The sequence below is a fragment of the Stereum hirsutum genome, assembly GCF_000264905.1.
Source record: "Stereum hirsutum FP-91666 SS1 unplaced genomic scaffold STEHIscaffold_2, whole genome shotgun sequence".
Lineage (NCBI taxonomy): Eukaryota > Fungi > Basidiomycota > Agaricomycetes > Russulales > Stereaceae > Stereum > Stereum hirsutum.
In genome coordinates, this window is record NW_006763132.1 from 2949579 (window position 1) to 2966246 (window position 16668).

The 16668-nt window shown below is 49.9% G+C and overlaps 1 protein-coding gene and 1 non-coding gene across 2 annotated transcripts; one reads left to right on the forward strand and one right to left on the reverse strand.

Moving 5' to 3' along the window:
- Nucleotides 1-166: 166 nt before the first annotated feature.
- STEHIDRAFT_t65 lies at nucleotides 167-237 on the reverse strand. Its single transcript has one exon. It is a non-coding gene; the product is annotated as a tRNA-Gly (tRNA).
- A 9929-nt stretch (nucleotides 238-10166) lies between these two features.
- On the forward strand, nucleotides 10167-13575 carry STEHIDRAFT_165770 (uncharacterized protein). The gene is made up of 5 exons (XM_007300121.1): nucleotides 10167-10829; nucleotides 10944-11066; nucleotides 11227-12055; nucleotides 12116-12180; nucleotides 12241-13575. The coding sequence occupies exons 1-3, from the start codon at nucleotides 10214-10216 to the stop codon at nucleotides 11958-11960; spliced, it is 1473 nt and encodes a 490-aa protein (XP_007300183.1). The 5' UTR covers nucleotides 10167-10213; the 3' UTR covers nucleotides 11961-12055; nucleotides 12116-12180; nucleotides 12241-13575.
- The last annotated feature ends 3093 nt before the right edge of the window (nucleotides 13576-16668 follow it).

Sequence of the window (16668 nt, forward strand, 5' to 3'; positions counted from 1 at the left end):
AATCCTGAAGTAATTCATCATGGATGTACATACGCAGGACGCGACACGACACGACAAAACAAGACGCGACTGTGTCTGCGAGGTCAGTTGTTACAGTATAGCAGAAAATTTGAGATCAAAAACAATACTGTAAAATAAAAATAAACCAGCGCTATTTCACGTTAGGTGCATCAGCCGGGAGTCGAACCCGGAGCTAGGCCATGGGAAGACCCAATGTTACCGCTACACCACTGATGCTTAACCACTGTTGTGACATCATATTATATGTCGTGATGAATAAACTCGCGTGGTGACACAGTGGCACGCGTCCGAAGATTTCCGAAGGGTCTTCCGGCTCCGAAGTCGTCGCGTCCAAGTTCTTGCTTTCTGCCACCACTCGATGTCTGAGTTCTGACGATGCCTAGCTATGGCAATCTTATACAGGACCCGAAGTTCATGGATCAATGATCATCCAACAAACATGGAAACGGCAGGTATATCTGCGTGTCACGGTCCCATCGAGTCGAGCACAGAGAGAGGCATTCAAGTTTAGCTGCCTGGCGGAAGATCTTGGATGCTGATTATGGGACTACTTAGTGCCGTAAGGTCCATCTATACTCCCTCGATCTGACCGTATATCGAAAACTCCGTGTGAGTACCGGCACTCACCCATTGGGGGCTGGTTCAAACTCCGCTGTGCCGCGTCTCGCTTACTGCCTTAGCCGAGTGGCTGCAGGCTGTCACTTACGAACATTGCAACACAACAAAGGCAACAACGCGCAGGGCGACACTCAAAATAGACACGCATAAAATCATCTAAAATATGTTTCTTTGATTTGGTCGCGACAGAATTTTCTAATTTCAGCTCGAACGAGCTACACGCCGAGCCATATGCTCATATAAAATCATTCAAAGATAATAAAGGAATTCTGTTGCGACCAAATGAATCAAATGTAGGTAAAATAATATCGTAGAATTGATGAGATTTAATGGTGGGGTGTACCTTGCCCTAGCGCGCAATGGTCTCGTACATAGGTGCCACCCAGCCAAATCAGTGAGTCTTACTGTGGCCCGCGTCGAAATGGCGCGCGGCTTGCCCGGCAGCTTTCAAAGTCCGCAATTTGCAATGGACATGGCGCTTGGTGGGAACGCCGGTACTCACTCCGTGGTCCCAGAGACGATATGCGTTGTTTGACTCGGAGTCCTTCAAGTTACCGCTACCAACCTACACCGAGCACGGAGATGTTTCGCTGTGCCCCATCACACGCACGGCTTGGTTGAAGATCGTGGATGCTGACCATAGTGCAGTTAGGAGCATCGATACTTCCTCAACCTCCGTGGTCCCAGAGACGACATGCGTTTTTGAAGTACTTTCTATTCCTCCCAAAGTTGGTCGAACCAGCCGAAGTAACTGCGTTCATGGGTATGTGAATGCAGTGTATTCTTGAATTGGGAACTTTTACGCTGATTTAGGGCTGACAGCCGTTAGGATGGCTATATTACCTTCGATCAGTCCATATCAGCGTTCAACGGAAGCACGGACGTAAAGGTGTGTATTATGGGTCTTTTGCTATTTCTGAACCTTAACGTGTCGTGAGATACTGGCTCTGAACGTCTGCAGGCCACTAGATGGGCTTCTTGCGAGGGACGCGCATAAGTCCCCAAGTTCGTTCGTAGGCTGTGATCTGCTCGCTGTTGCCACGCAGAGGTCCTTTGTCCATCGCCGATTCGGAATCTCAGAAGGGAGAAAAATGATCAAGCCGGTGGTTATTCTTGGGTGGTTTCGGACGACTCGATAAACCTTAACGGCTAGCGATTGAGATACGGCTGCGCACGGCCGACGTGAGGTTGTATGCAGTAGCTATCGGCGTGTTTTTGCGATCTAAACTATCTTACGGAACGCACAATGTCCGCTTTTCTTTGAGACAGTTTACCTGATGCTTTAGGATCCGACTACGTCTCTTTATTGTGAGTAACATCACCCAACAGATCTCTTCGAACATTAACAGACTACTTCAAAGTGTCAGTAAGTTCAAGGGGGGTTATCACTACTACTCGAAGCCGAACGTCTTCGTTCTTCCCGAAGTGATCGCGCAGGTATGTACGATACCACGCACCGTCTTCTCGATCGCTCATACTTAATCTCTACTCAGCGCGCACTTGACCGATCTACATGCAGTGAAGAACACGGCTTCTGACATGTCACCACAACAGAGGGACCGGTATCGGTGAGACTATGCTAAACTGTTGAACTTGCCGACGGGACTGCCACTCATAACGGTGCAACCTTGCATGTCCGAGGACATACCGACGGTAAAGGTGCGTGCACAGTGAGTTCTTAACTTCCGATGCTCACGATCCGTTAGTTGTACGCTGATCATCAGCGACTCTCTAGGGCAGCTCCCTGAACACCAATAATTATATGTTGCGCGACTGAATCTTCGGATTCAATTGTGGTGCGGTATTATTAGAGCAACATACGGAAGCGATTGTGTAGGTACGTGTAGGCGTCTTTACGGTGCAATCAATCCCTGAGACGTTATCTAGATACCGAAAGTGTCGACCATGCTCCCACGCAGTTGGTCACCGAGAAAGGCAAGCCGGCGGCTTTCATCGTCTCTGCACGAGAGTGTACCAGATAGACGTTAACGTTTAACGGAGCGGACGAAAGGGGGCCGTAACTATGTCTATCGTGTGTATCGAAGTCGAATTTGCTATCCATAAGCTCTGAATTCTCTCATCTACAGATACTTTGCCTCAAGGCTTCAAGCTTCGACATTTCAAGACTCAGTCCTATTGCTCTGTGGGTAACGATCATCTAAAACCAATGCATACGAAGAAAGACGCCTTCTCCTATGGTTCTGAAAAACTTCAAGCTCACCGTTTCGTAGTCGAAGCGGACTGTATGTCTCGGGAACCTGCCGAAATAGAAGGACGTATGTTTTACCTGAGGAACTCTCTCAACTAATAGTCGTCTTGACTTTTTTTCTCTCTGCCAGAATTATACACGACGACTTGTGACTTGACCTTCATAGGGTGAGTTTCGTTGTCTCAACTTCTCAGGGTGTCAGGAAAGCTTACAGTTAGTCAGTGTCACACTCAAGTGACCTTCCGATAAGACAGTGTAGGTACGCGTAGGTGTATATTTAACCCGGTTTAGCAGTATCGGATACCGAGATTCCTCCTCCGAAAGCCGCCGACAGACTTTCAAGCACTCAGCCCTGTCTTTACTTGCATGGATGATTAAAGTTTGTGGCCGTGAGTGTAATGCTACCGTGAGTGCCTTGAGTTTGTTATCGCTGAACTCTGAATCCTCGACTTCATCTTCAATTAGAGGTAGTCCCTCGAGTCCTCCGTAGGTTCGTGTGAGATTTTTACGGCGAAAGCATCTCCTCACCCCATAAAATTTCGTTGTCGTTTTGACGACCGAAGCTTTGACGCTGGATGCAAGTGCAAGGTGGTACCGAAAAGGAAATGTTCGTGTATTTTATGATTCGTTTGTTCTTCTTCTTGGGATAGTACTTCTACTTTGAAGCCGTTTCACGTCTAGGAGACATACCAACAACTCAATTCATTATAGCAAGCACCCTATCCTCGTTACGAACTCGACTCCTCGAGACCTCTTTCCACAATGTCGGTGTGTCAATGTCGGCAAAGCTTGCTTTCTAACTTCATGTCCGAAGGTAGAGGTCTTATCGCTACGCGAACACGCGCGCCGATTTAGAGCATTGCCGACGAAACGACAACAGTTCGCCATGCAATAATGGATGGACACACACGAAGAGCACTAATAACGCGTTTCCTTGTATGTTTTTAATTTCCTATCGCAAAGCTGTACTGCCCTTCCGTATATTCTCTCAGGCTTTCTTACGGTGTTACTTAGGAGAAATGCTAATAAATAATGTAGGTGTGTCCGGATCTATACTTGGATCCCACCTTATCATTGTGCCGTGACGGAAACGTCGCGACATAAGGGCAAACGATCTCCGTGCAGTCAGGAAGTAGACTATGGCCACTCAAACGCCTGTTATTTAGACTCAGCGCCGGACCCGCACCCACAAGTCTCGCTGGGACCGTGTTTATAACACGCTTCGAAGGCGGTCTGCAATGTACCGCCGGGTAGACGTCTGTCAGAATGCTCGTGTCTAGCGCTTCCTTCCCACGCCCCTTCTCTCGTCATGAGATGTCGCCGCTCAAGGACTCAAACCACGACATCGACGGGCATTTGTTCACACACTTTGATCAAGTGGACGCCGTAAGCTCTCTATGCACTTGGTCTTCGCGGATAACGATGGTGTTGAAGACATATTAAACTTATAATCAAGCTTATTTTGTTCTAGCCTATTGGTCTTCGATCAAGAATATCGAGATATGCTATGGCTTAACATCCCTTTCACGCTCCTGCTCTCGTGCTCCCAATCAAATCATCCACACTTCTGCCTCAATATCGGATAGACCTGGAGGGAGACCTCACCGTGATAAGGACGAGGATACTGTTAATAATCTTTATCGAGGATAACGACGTCAAGGGTCTTGACGATGCATGCGTTTCATTTCTTCGCTATCTCTTATTTTATACTTACTTCTCTCTTCCTTGCTAATTCGCACATATAGCCCAAAACTTAGCCGTGACCGTCCAAATCGCCCGATATATGCTAGGATTTTATCGTATCTAAATGATGGAAGTACGAGAGCTACGTCAAATCAATTTCTTTGCAAAGTGAGTTATAACCACTTTCGCCCGGCTTTGTCTCCTTACTTCGAGTGACCAGAGCCGTGCAAAAGTTCTTGCACGTCGTTTGATTTTCTTTAGACATGATTCAAGCAGATTTCGGTCATCTTCTCCCTGGCGAGGCTTCGTCCTCGCATGAAGCCATCAACACATTGTTCCGCTTCACTCTCGGATGGACCTAGAACGGAGACCATATCACGACATGGTCCGTGGATGGATAGTATTGAGTCCCTAACAGGAACATAGATATTCTTTGCCGTTGGCGACGTCGAGGGCATCAGGGTCTGAGCTTTCTTACCTATTTCTCCCGCCCTTCTCCTCTATTCTTGACGCACGCGAAGGACTCACTTCCTGTCAAAGTCGTTCTCGGGCTACCCGACATATGACCGCAACAGCCCTCATTGGCCATTCCAGAGTGACCAGACAGAAGAGCTCCGGACCCAGCGACATCAAGGTACGGCGCAGCGATACTAGACGCTACTTTTCCTTAGAGCGTTCCTGTTTTTCTTTCCTTCCCACTTCTATCGCATGCACTTGTTGTTTTTTCTTCTTCTTTCGCTCATGCGAAGCACTGGCCTCAAGTCAGGCCCGCTCATATGCCGAAATACAACCGTGATTTTCAACATTGATTTATTCATTCCTGGGCTTCACCTTATTGACAGACCAGGAGGGTCAGAGTCTACTCCGGGTCATAATATCTGTAAGTGAATGAGATCATACCCACTCCGTCTACATACTTGTAAAACCCTGAGCGCAGACCCGTATCTGATGACGTCTGTACTCCTTTCATAGCGCCCGCCTTTGACCCAGACCATCGAGGTTTAATATAATTCTACTATACTTGCGTCATCCCCGACCTCATGCTCCCATGAAGTCATCGATAATTCTGCCTCGGTCTCGGATGAACGTGGAAGGGGCTCACACTACGACGAGCACTATCTTTTCCGAGGACTTCCGTTGAGGATACTACGTACAAAGTAACGGTGCGTGCCTTCCGACTCCGACTTCTCTGTTTCTCACTTCTTTTTTCCGCACTGCTTGTCTATCCTTCCTCTCATCCGCGCGAACAGATAGTCGCCTCCAACCAGTCCCGTTCCCTGAGAGCCGACATACAACCGTGACCATTCTCATTGGCTGGTTTGGTGCGTGACCTTAGGGAACATTTGCGTCAGGGACTACGCCTACTTCTAGCTTTTCCTACTTTGTCTTTGTGGGTAAAACGTACAGCTGTGTACAACCCCAGCATATGTTCATGAATGCCGTCGTTGGCCGGGGCAGATTCCAGATTGTCCATCCAGAGACGCTTTCGCGTTGGCGATCAAGTCGTGGCCCCGACTCGTGGGTATCCCGGATTGGCCCAAAAGCGTCCTGTTCCAATTCAGGACACCTCCTTCTTTTCATCCACAGTTTTAATGCTCAAGCGAAGGGCCAATCAAAAACCGTTGTAAGTCAACACGACACGTAGCCGTGACACTGCAATTTTTCTGTTCAATCTATGTTTAGAAGGCTCCATCTAATCATCGAATGTCTGAAAGCCTACTTCGAGTCATTTTTATTCATCAGTGAGTCATATCCACTCGCTCCACCTCATCTGCAGTACTTATTTCTTACTTTGATAAGGCGAGCGAGGATCAAATACGTGCATGGTAGCTTTCCCTTCGCATCTAGGCCAGCCAAAGGTCGTCGTGATAGTCTCTGCTGCATGATACACCCTTCCTTACGCTCTGGTGCTCTCATGAAGTCATCGACACCTAGTTCTGCCTTAGCTTCGGATGAATCTAGACATGGACCATGCTACCCCCAGTACCATGGACGTTTCCATCGATGCTCTTTGTCGACGACGTTGAGGGGTACATACGATCCTACTGGATTTCCCTATTTCTGGATTTCTCCCCTCCCATGGTCGCTTCTATGTTTTTTTTTCTTCTTCTGACGAATGAGTCGTATCCTATTCCTCACAAACGGCGCGATACAGGACTACACTCGTTCTAATTGGCCAGTTCGGAGCGTCCAAGCAGAGATTCTCTGTTCTTGACGACGTCGAGGGTCCCGCATAACGACAATATACCCGACTTATATGTATATTGTCTCAACCTCGAGCCAGCTTCGTTGCCTAGTTTATGTTATGCTTAGGCTCCGATCTGTCGCTGTGTAGAAAATTAAAGAGTCTGCTTCGAGTCATTTCCTGTGAGTGACTTCTAGCATGGCCACTAAGTATCGCCACACTCTGTCGCATCCAATAAGACTCGATCTAGGTTGCCTCAAAGCAATGCATTTTAAATCGCATACACTCTTAGAGTCGGGCCCTTATACTCGCCATCGACACCTCGTTCCTCCTCAACCTCGGATGAATCTGGAATGCGACTACACCGTGACGAGGAACTCTTGATGATCCAGAGGACACACAGGACGCACCTATATGCTGTTCATCAACGACGACGTAGAGGGTACCGTTTCAACGCGTGCTTCGCTTCCCCTGTCCCAAGGTACGCTTCTGCATACGTGTATGTGTTTTTTCTTTGCTCTTGCGTCCGACTTCTGGTATTTCCATGCTCCACTTCATCCCTACATCCCTACATACGTGCTAAGCGACGCGAAAACAAAAGTCGTACGCAGTTCTCTCTTCTCTCTTCTCATGTCTTCATGTCCCATGCTCTCATGTCTTCCGACATGTGCACATGTCCTGTGCTACGAATCGGGGGTGCGGACGCATCGTGACCTCGAATGAGTATACTCCTCTGATACCCAGGGGTCAGCACTCGAGCCTTCCTCACTTCTCTCCCTTGCCGACGGTAGACGGTCGCGCATCTCATCCCATCCCATCCCTCTTTGCCTGCCTTCCTGCCTGCATGTATGTCGAAGCAAGTCGAAGCCGGCGGATGGTAAAATGTAAGTATAGCCATATCAGTCCTCTCAGTCGTTCATGAACCTCGGAACCTCGGAGACACCTCCTTCTCACTTCCCAATTCTCAAGATCTCACTTCTCACTGCTCACTTACCGTCCGTCCATCATGCATCTGGTCCGGTCTGAGTCTGCTCTAGGTAATTGGAACCGTGATCTACTGAACACGCGGACATCGACACGCTCAAGCTTACCTTCTCGGATCGACTTCATTTCGACCCAACCTGTCTTTAATACACAGTACTTTGCTTGCGTTGAGTGGAATGCTATTCTCGGATCAGTCTGCCGCGGCTACATACAATGCACAGTAGGCAACTCTTCCGAAGTGAATGACTGGACGAGTGAATAGGTGCTTCTCCATCTACCTTGTGGCGTCGGGGTTCTTCTGTGCAGGTCCCTCTGAGTCTTCGGGTCCCACTCCACATTTCGCGAGTCACACGCGCACCGGCATACTATTCATAGGACTTATGAGTCTATGCGGTCGATTTCTAGTGCGGTCGACTGACTGCGATCACTGTATGCGGCGATACTCGTTCTCAACACAGTAAGTACTTAGTACGGAGAGAGGAGGGTGAGCAGGGAGTGGGAGGTTTCTTCGGTCCGAGTGGTTTTACTGATTCAGTACTAGTGGTCTACGACTTCAATTTATTATAAGGACACGGATATCCTTTCTGGGACACATATCCGCCGTTTCCAGTGAGAGTACTCGACGTTTTTCGATCAGCTGCAGGGTTTGGTCACGAAGGCACTGGTAAGTATGTCAGTATGTCTCACAAAGTTACTGCGGCTAATACTTATGGGGTTGCGGGTCCAGACTTCGAGTTTTTTCTATTGTGTCTTAGTTCGATGTTTATTTTTTCTCTCTCTCTTTCAAGTTGCTGCGATCGTTCTCGTCTATAGTTGCATACAGCAAACGAGCATCGGCACTTTTGTCTCTTATAAAGGAGTGATGTCAGTTCCAGAAAAAAATGCCTCTTTAGACGGACGGCTTACTCGATTCGGAAGCAAAGTGGTTCTGCGTCAACGTTGAGGCGGATTCAGATTTATCTTTTCCTCTTTTTTTTTCTTAATATATGTCTTTCCCTCCTGTGAGCGACCTGTTAGTAACCACTTGGCTCCGGTTGATGACGCGTGACGACTTGGCCCCTGTTGGGGACTTAGTGATCACTTCGGTATCTTGCAGCCGGTGTAACCTCAGGCTATTCGTGCGGATGCTGGACCGAGTCAACGTTGAAGCAGTCCATTGACATTCAGCAAACAGATCATTCGGCAAGAACACCGCAGAGCAAATCCTCGCGAGCACCGTTTCTATATCTTCCAGTTCGAAACGCAGCGAATCTATAGTACAACGATCACGATGAGGGGTGGATTCCTTTGGGGGACAGTAGCTGGTCGGTATGTTTCGAACGGCCTGTAATAGGTCAATTGAGTATAGGGTATTATAGAGCTATAAGTGCTCTACTTTATACCTACTACAGCAATAATACTCATTCAAGAGGAAGCCAGGGGAAGTTTGGAGTGCGAGAAGAAGTCGAAGCTCGGTATAGGCACTCGAATTAGAAACCTGCCATGGCCAGTGGGGACACATGTGATGCGCATTGGAGCAACGAAGTCGTAACAAAACAAAGGGGCGAGTCTCCATCTCCTGCGTTTGGAGAGTCAAGTTCCATAGAGTCGAGAACATGGTCAAGATGCTCGTGCCCTCAGAATGCAAAGGCCTTTTGGGGAGAGGGAGCGCCGCTTTGATTGGCTGCGGAGGAGCAGGGCGGTGTGGTCGCGACGGAGGGACTGAATAGGAAGAAGAGGCACGAATACGATACTGCGATGACCGACCCGCGAACTCGAAAAAAACAGTCGACGATCTCACCGTCATCGTGCATACATCGGGCGCAGTGCTGATCCCGCCCTCGAATGAACCCCGGCAGATCTGGGGAAAGATTCGGCGACGAGATTGATAAATGTCGGAACGGCATCGAGTGTCTGAACCATTTTGTGAAGGCCGTCATGAGAGGGAAGACCGCGATGAATGGGATTCTGAAAAATCCGAGTATGATGGACGGCGTTTTCATGAGCTGTGATGAGTAGGATCGACGTAGTTCAGTTTGACGTTGTTCATGATGGGCAGCTGACCTCTGATCGTGGAAATAGACTGGGCCAGGGTGGCCTAATGGAGATGGTGAAGGCCAAGAATGATGAACGACGCGAGTGAGACGGCCTCGATTTCTAGCCTTGCACTCGTCCTTTGTTCCTCGTTCTTGGTGTGGCGCGGGCGTTGTGGCGTTTGCGATTGCGAGATCTGCGGCATGTCGCGCGTGCAGAGGGCAAAACGTAGAGGAGAGACACTGCCTGGACCGTGCGGGGGACTGATTGCCGGTGGCTTGGCGGGGACTGATCGTTCGAGGCCGGGAGATAACCGAGAAGATCTCGAACTTCTTCGTCATGAAAAGACGTGCGCGGACTCTTGTTGGCCCCTCTCATTGGCCCCTCGTTATATACCCTCCCATCCCTCCCTCAATTCCTCATCCCATCCCCATCCCCGTCTCTCCAGCTCCCGTTCCCTGCTGCCTTTTCTTCTCTTTTCCTCTTGTACCACCATCCCCATGCCGTCCTTCAAAAGCCTCAAGGCCGCGCCCGTTCCAAAGGCAGCCCGCGTCGCCACCCAAGACGCTTCAACATCACCGACACGTCCAGCTTCGTCGTCTCGCAGTAGCTCTTTCTCGTGGGGCTTCGGCTCGTCGGGCAAGGGCAAGTCGAAGGACAAAGCACTGACGCGCTCAAAGAGCGAGGAAGACATGTGCCACTTTTCCCTCGTCGCTCCAGGTCCATACAATCCCAATCCCGCTGCGCTCCCTCCGCGAGGTATCCTCCGCAACCCACGCAGATCCTCCCTTCCAGATATCCCCGTCCCTGCCTCCCGTCCACGCATCCGTTTCCTCTCCCTTTCTCTCCATGGTAATGACGAAGACGAGGAAGCTGCGAGGGTCGCCGCCAACGAGCTGCCCGAGTTCCCGATGTTCCCAAAAATACACTACCGTTGGTTGCTTCGCCGGATAGATCGTCTGCTCCAGATCCCCTTCGACGATCTCCGCCTCGACGAATATCTCAACATGAAGAAGGTACAGGACATCTACATGCGCGACATCAACGACTGTGGCTTCCGCGAGTACGTGCGGGACCACGTCGCGCCCGTTGGCGGCCTCGGTGATGAAGACACGCGTACGTTTTTGCCATCCCTTGATCATCTCCCTTTTTCATATGTCTATCTGTGTTTCATCCCTTTGTTGTCCCGGAATCGCCATGCTTACCGCTCGTTATCTTTCCCGCATACAGACGTCCTTGGCGTCTCGCTTCGTCATGTCTCCCTCTACGCGTCCAATATCGCCCTCCTTGGCGGCTACAGACACGAACTCCCGATCGTCGTCCGCGCCTGCGTCCAGGAGCTCTCCCTCTCTCGTAAGTCCCGTTCATTTTGCACCTTAACGCCCAACCTTAAACGCCTTCCGAAACTCCGAATCACCACCACCACTACACTCTAATCCACCTTTAACTCACGGCTATCCCCATATACCACGTCTCCGTTTCACACACTGATGCACGTCTATCTCGTCCATAGACCGCATCCGGCAAGCCTCCCTCCTTCTCCGTGAACCCTCCCCCGAAACGCTCTCCGCCACTCAACCCCTCATCTCCATCTTCAACAACGGCCCCACCTTCGGTCTCAACACCCCCCTCTCCTCCACCCCAACTCCCCTCCTCACCACCCTCCTCCGTAAATTCATCGTCTCGCTCCCACAACCCCTCATGCCCTCTTCTCTCCGCGACGCCTTCTGGTCCTTATGCGTCGAGCCGTCATTGTGGTTGGAAGCGGAGGTAGACCCAAGAGAGGGAAAGAGGCTGCAGATCGCGGTCGCGCAGGGTTTGTTGAGGTTGATGCCGACGTTCGAGTTTAGCTTGATGAGTTATCTGTGTGCGTTCTTCGCGAGGCTGTGTGCGCAGCCGGAGTCGGGGGTGTCGATCCATGAGGTCGGGAGGGTCTTTGGGGATGCGTTCTTCGCCAAGGCGGGGAGTGGGAGTGGGATTGTTGGTGGGAAGAGCGGGAGGGAGAAGGCGGGGAGGATTATGGTGTGGATATTGCAGAGGTGGGAGATGATTGCCGATGGGCTGTTTGGGGACGAGAAGGAGCTTTGCAGTGGGGATGAGGATATTTGGGGACGCAACCCGCCGAGGGTGAATAGCTGGGATGTGGATGACGAGGATGAGGAGGAGGATGAGGTGGATGAGGTGGCGATGGTGAGGAGGAAGGCGTATAGGAGATTGGATTTGAAGGCGGCGATCGCGAAGGGCTGAGTGCGGAGCGAGGGAGGAAGTGGAGGGTGTGTCGTCCATGGTGATATTGATGATCGATGATGATCGGTGGTGACGAGTTAGGGTTTTGATTCAAGGTTCGTGCTCATTCCTTTCCTATTGTCTACCCAACGCTGACCTTCTTCCGTCGTCCGCAGTGTATATGTTTATCTTCCGAACCGTCAGTTGGACTCCACTAAACGTGGATGGAAAAGTCATCTTTGTACGTCCTTTCCCTTTCGAGCTACCTACTCTTTATCTCATCAGCCTCTGCTTCTCGCAGCCGCCCTATAATCGACGAACAAAGCTCGCTGTCTATTACAATGACACGACGCTCTTCTCTTGGGAGCCGGTGCTGGGCATCATCCGCTCCTCCCTCCCTTCCTCTCTACACCCTCGCAGCTCAACTCTGCCTTCCTCCCTTCCTCCCTCTCTCTCCTCCTCCTCGCTCAAAACAAAACGCCCCTTTTAATACTCGCCACGGGCTGGAAATTATGGACATATATATAGATTATATGCGATTCTCCCTGGATTTCTTTTCTTCCCTTTCCTTCTGCCCTCGTCATGCTTCTCTTGGTCGTGGTCTTATGGTCATGCGTTCCTTTGGGTCGGTTGTTCGTAGAAGTTACGGTTACAGTCCATGCTGCACATTCCATTCCTTTGTTACATTCCTTTTCTTTTCTCTCCTCATCTCTCTCTCGACGACTCGAATCGTGAATCGTTCTGGACCTCGGATAGACTTTTTCCCCTTTTCTTGTTTGAGTGCTGTATTATCGTTTAGATTCTGGTTTTTTTTTCTTTTGGGGGTTATACGTATACTTAGATAGATAGATAGATAGATCTCACGTTTCCTCGTCTCTCGTCTCTCGAACCTCATCTCCTCGCACAGTACTGTCGCATTAGTCCGTTCTCGTCCTCCATCACGATATTTCAGATACTCTAGATTCCGCATACATCTCTCCGCCTCTCTGTTCTCCACACTCGCCTCTTCGCTCTCTCGCTCTCCCAGTCCGGATTCCTCTCCGCCCACTCACCCTTACCTCTGTATATATATTCTCTCGATCTCGATCTCTCCTGACGCGCTTTGTAGCCGACTCATACTCACACTCGTTCCAGGTTTCCTTACCTCTTTTCCTTGCCTCGCTTCGGGCTCGTTTATGTTGTTTTTATCTCTCTCCCTTTTGTTCTCCGACTTTTGCTACCTACCTTTGCGAGTCCTATGTTTATCCTTTTCGCCTTTTTATCCTCTCTCTCTCTCGCTACTGGGTATTGCGATTGTTATTTGATGTTATTAGTGCCCCTTTTGTTCTTTGTTCTTCGAGGTCGTACATACATAGATGGTACTAGTCTGTCTGTCTGTCTGTTCATTTGTTTGCTCGTCGTTGTCGTCGTTGCCAATACTTTTTATACGATACAATATTCGGGATTTTATCCTGTCCTGTCCTGTCCTGCCTGCCCTCCCACCCTCGTCTCGGTTGAGTCCGATTCGCACATTCACCCTCACCCTCACCTGTTTGTTGTTACCCCTGCTGTTGTGCATATATCGTACATATCATGGTACATATATGCATATGCGCTACCTTTCCCCTTTACCCCTCCCCCTCCCACCTGCACCCTCCCCGTTCCGCCACATCGCTTTCGAGTACTTACCCGCTCTCCGCTCTCCGCTCTCCGCTCTTAGCTCTTAGCTCTTAGTTATCCGTAGAACGTTCAGGACCTCCTTCTCGTACTTAGATAGATCTCCTAGACAGATGTGGAATGATACGTATGCTATGATGTGACCGTAGAACGGTAGATTTGGATATCGAGTGTCCTTCGAGGATTGAGAAACAGTGTGTAACGTACGTTATAACTCGAAAGTGCAAGGTGAACCGTCAGGTGTTATAGAGAGGACATACCAGAGGCTTTGTTATACGAATGCGGCGCAGTCAGTGCTGTATATGTGCATAGACGACTCGACAGATCGCAGATGTAGGTTACTGTAGTATTCATAGGTGAAGACAGCGACGAACACGAAGCGCGTTGTGGCTTCTTTCTGTGAGGACCTGACCCGCTTCCTACAGCTGCAGGGCGGGGTCGTCTGGATGCAGATGTCAATGTTTTGTCCGTCCATCCATCCATGGCCCATGGCCAGATGAGTCGACAAAAGAAATGTTTGGCTCTGTTCTGTTCAGATCACAAGAGACATTTCGAGTGCTCGAGACTCGAAGGTTGCCTCGAGATGAAGATCAGCAGTAGGTATGGAAGTACGGAAGACTGGCCATTGCAACCGTACATGCTCTCGAACACGCCCCGTCTGCCTTTGTTCGCGTCCAGATGAGTCGACAAAAGGCTTTGTCTTCTCTAGCCTCCCTCTCAAGGATCTGAGTCGCGGAATGATTCATAGTTCATGAAAAGGGTCCATGTTCAACGTGGTTACGATTATGATCACTGTGATCATGATGGCATGGATGGACCTTTCGTCGGCACCGGTGGACCATTGATACGACACGACACGACATGAACGTGGTGCAGATTAATATTGAGATTGAGTATAACATATAGCATATCTCGGGTCCTTCCTTGCAATTGGAGGTTGGATATGATCGTACTTATGACACACCGAAACACCGACACACAACGACACACGAGCGTGGTGTTCGCCGTTCGGCACCGATTGTTAACTTTTAAGCACTTACATATGTAGGACATGCACGCACGCACGCACGCAGCTGATTCAGAGCCTCGTGCGTTGCGTGTGTGTGGATGGGTTTTAGAATGGGCGGGGGCGGACCGTGAGTGCGACGGTGTGTAGATGGTGTCAATGGCTCTGGAAGGCCCGCGAGAGGGTGTCGGGAATTTGGAGGGGTTAAAACGGACCGGTCAAAGTCAAAGCGTTTCAGATCAGGTCAATCCACCTCAGACGTGGGCCTGAATCATGACGGACAGAGCACCTGGACATAAGGCTCATGCGTGCATGCGTAAAGCTGGACGAGAGAGGGGCCTGAACGAGATCCGAGGGTTGAGACTATTCAGCACAGAGCATCACGGTTACAGTATGGATACACCCAAAGGAATAGACTTTGGAGGCACTGGATCCTGGGAGTGGAGGGACGCGAATCCACGCTCAGAGCCTCGTGGAAGGCGAATGATTGCCATCGTGTGTAACAGGGCCGTGCATAAAACACGTTCTTATTGGATTACCTGCATGATTATCCAGAATCCCAAGTTTCGAAAGGTGAACATACATTGGAATGGGTATGTATCATCGAGCCCCACAGAGGGCGACCACCAGTAAAGCAGGACCAGTCCTTTTGCACAGACATGGCTGGGAAATAGGGCAAGGAACGCGCGTTACGAGGCGTTGGTATTGTCTTTTAGTCCAGAGCTCGATTCTTCCACGCTCGGGGGAGGAATTGACCAAGACGAATCTAGATGTGGCGGTTCCTAGCTATAGTAGAGCACAGCAGCCTGAGGTAAGGAAACATTCGAGGCCTTACGGTCAACGTTCCGATTTCTGGTGACTTGGAGACCCTGGAGCGCTGAGCCTCGAAGTTCGTAGACCTGGAATGGACTTAGACTCGGAGGCCTCGCTTTCGCTGAGTCGGAGAACACTGCGGTGCACGGGCCTATGGGTAGAGATGTCCTCGAACGTAACGTCGATAGAGTCTCCAATACCTTCGAATGAGGCGCTCTGAAAGTCTAGAGTTTTGAGGACTAAGCGGAACCTGAGGTGTGGAGATAGCAAGGAGATGGGGAATTTCTTTCCAGTTTTTTGCCAAAAAGGCACAGATGGAAGCAGATGATATGTCGAGCAGATCGTTTGTGGGTCCATTTGTGGGGTCCAGGAGAATCATTGAGCAAAGAGGATCCGCGGCAGCGAGCTGCGACGATTTTTTTTGTTGTTTGTACCATTTGCATTCGGAGGGTGGCGGCCAATCAGGTGATGGCACTGCGGAGCCGAAGGACACGAGCCACACGAGCCTACTTCCTTCCAACCACGACCCTCCCATGAGCCTCACGACCTCGACATCGATAATAACGGTATGTGTGCGCATCGTGAGTGTAGAACATATCGCCGTATTCAAAGTGGTGGTCTTGGCTTTGGAGCTCAGTCTTGAATTACTTGTCTACTGCTCTCGGTGTCGACTTATAGTATCATCTTTCTGGCAACGACGAGTCCATGTCAGTCTATCCTAGAGAATGTTACCATTGGTAGCAAACCGAAGTTGATATCACCCACTGTCAGAGTGATCTTCGTCCTACTGCGCTGCCGAGCTCTCGGACAGTCTCCGAGTCAACTTTTCTGTCGTCCACTTCGTACCTACTGCTGCATAATGCTGTCTCCGACGTGCTAGCATATGCATTCCCTAGTGATTCTACTTCATAGTATGCAGATGTCCGATCTCCCTCCTTTACTTGCACTTCTAGAACCAGGGCCTTCAGTTCGTTGGCCTCCGACTACGTGCAATTTTTGCATCAGACTACGAGACAATTCACTTTGGTCTTTCAGATACCGTTAGTAATATTAGGCTTGCTACATCCGTTCGATAGTCCGTGAGTCCATCGCATTATTGAGTACTTCACTTCATTTTGTTCTCTTCCGTGCATTCAGCTGGTGACGGGATAAACACCTCATGCACACCCTCAGATAATAGATTCGGGAGGCCTTCATCTGGCCTTCAGCTTCGTCTAGACGTTCACAAATAATGCCCCCCCCTCCCTTTCGCGA

What these genes read in the sequence shown, in the direction of transcription:
- STEHIDRAFT_165770 (XM_007300121.1), top strand. Translation starts at nt 10,214, where the DNA reads ATGCCGTCCTTCAAAAGCCTCAAGGCCGCGCCCGTTCCAAAGGCAGCC. An exon ending in CCTCGGTGATGAAGACACGC is followed by an intron (nt 10,830 to 10,943) that starts GTACGTTTTTGC and finishes TCCCGCATACAG; the next exon opens with ACGTCCTTGGCGTCTCGCTT. An exon ending in CCAGGAGCTCTCCCTCTCTC is followed by an intron (nt 11,067 to 11,226) that starts GTAAGTCCCGTT and finishes TCTCGTCCATAG; the next exon opens with ACCGCATCCGGCAAGCCTCC.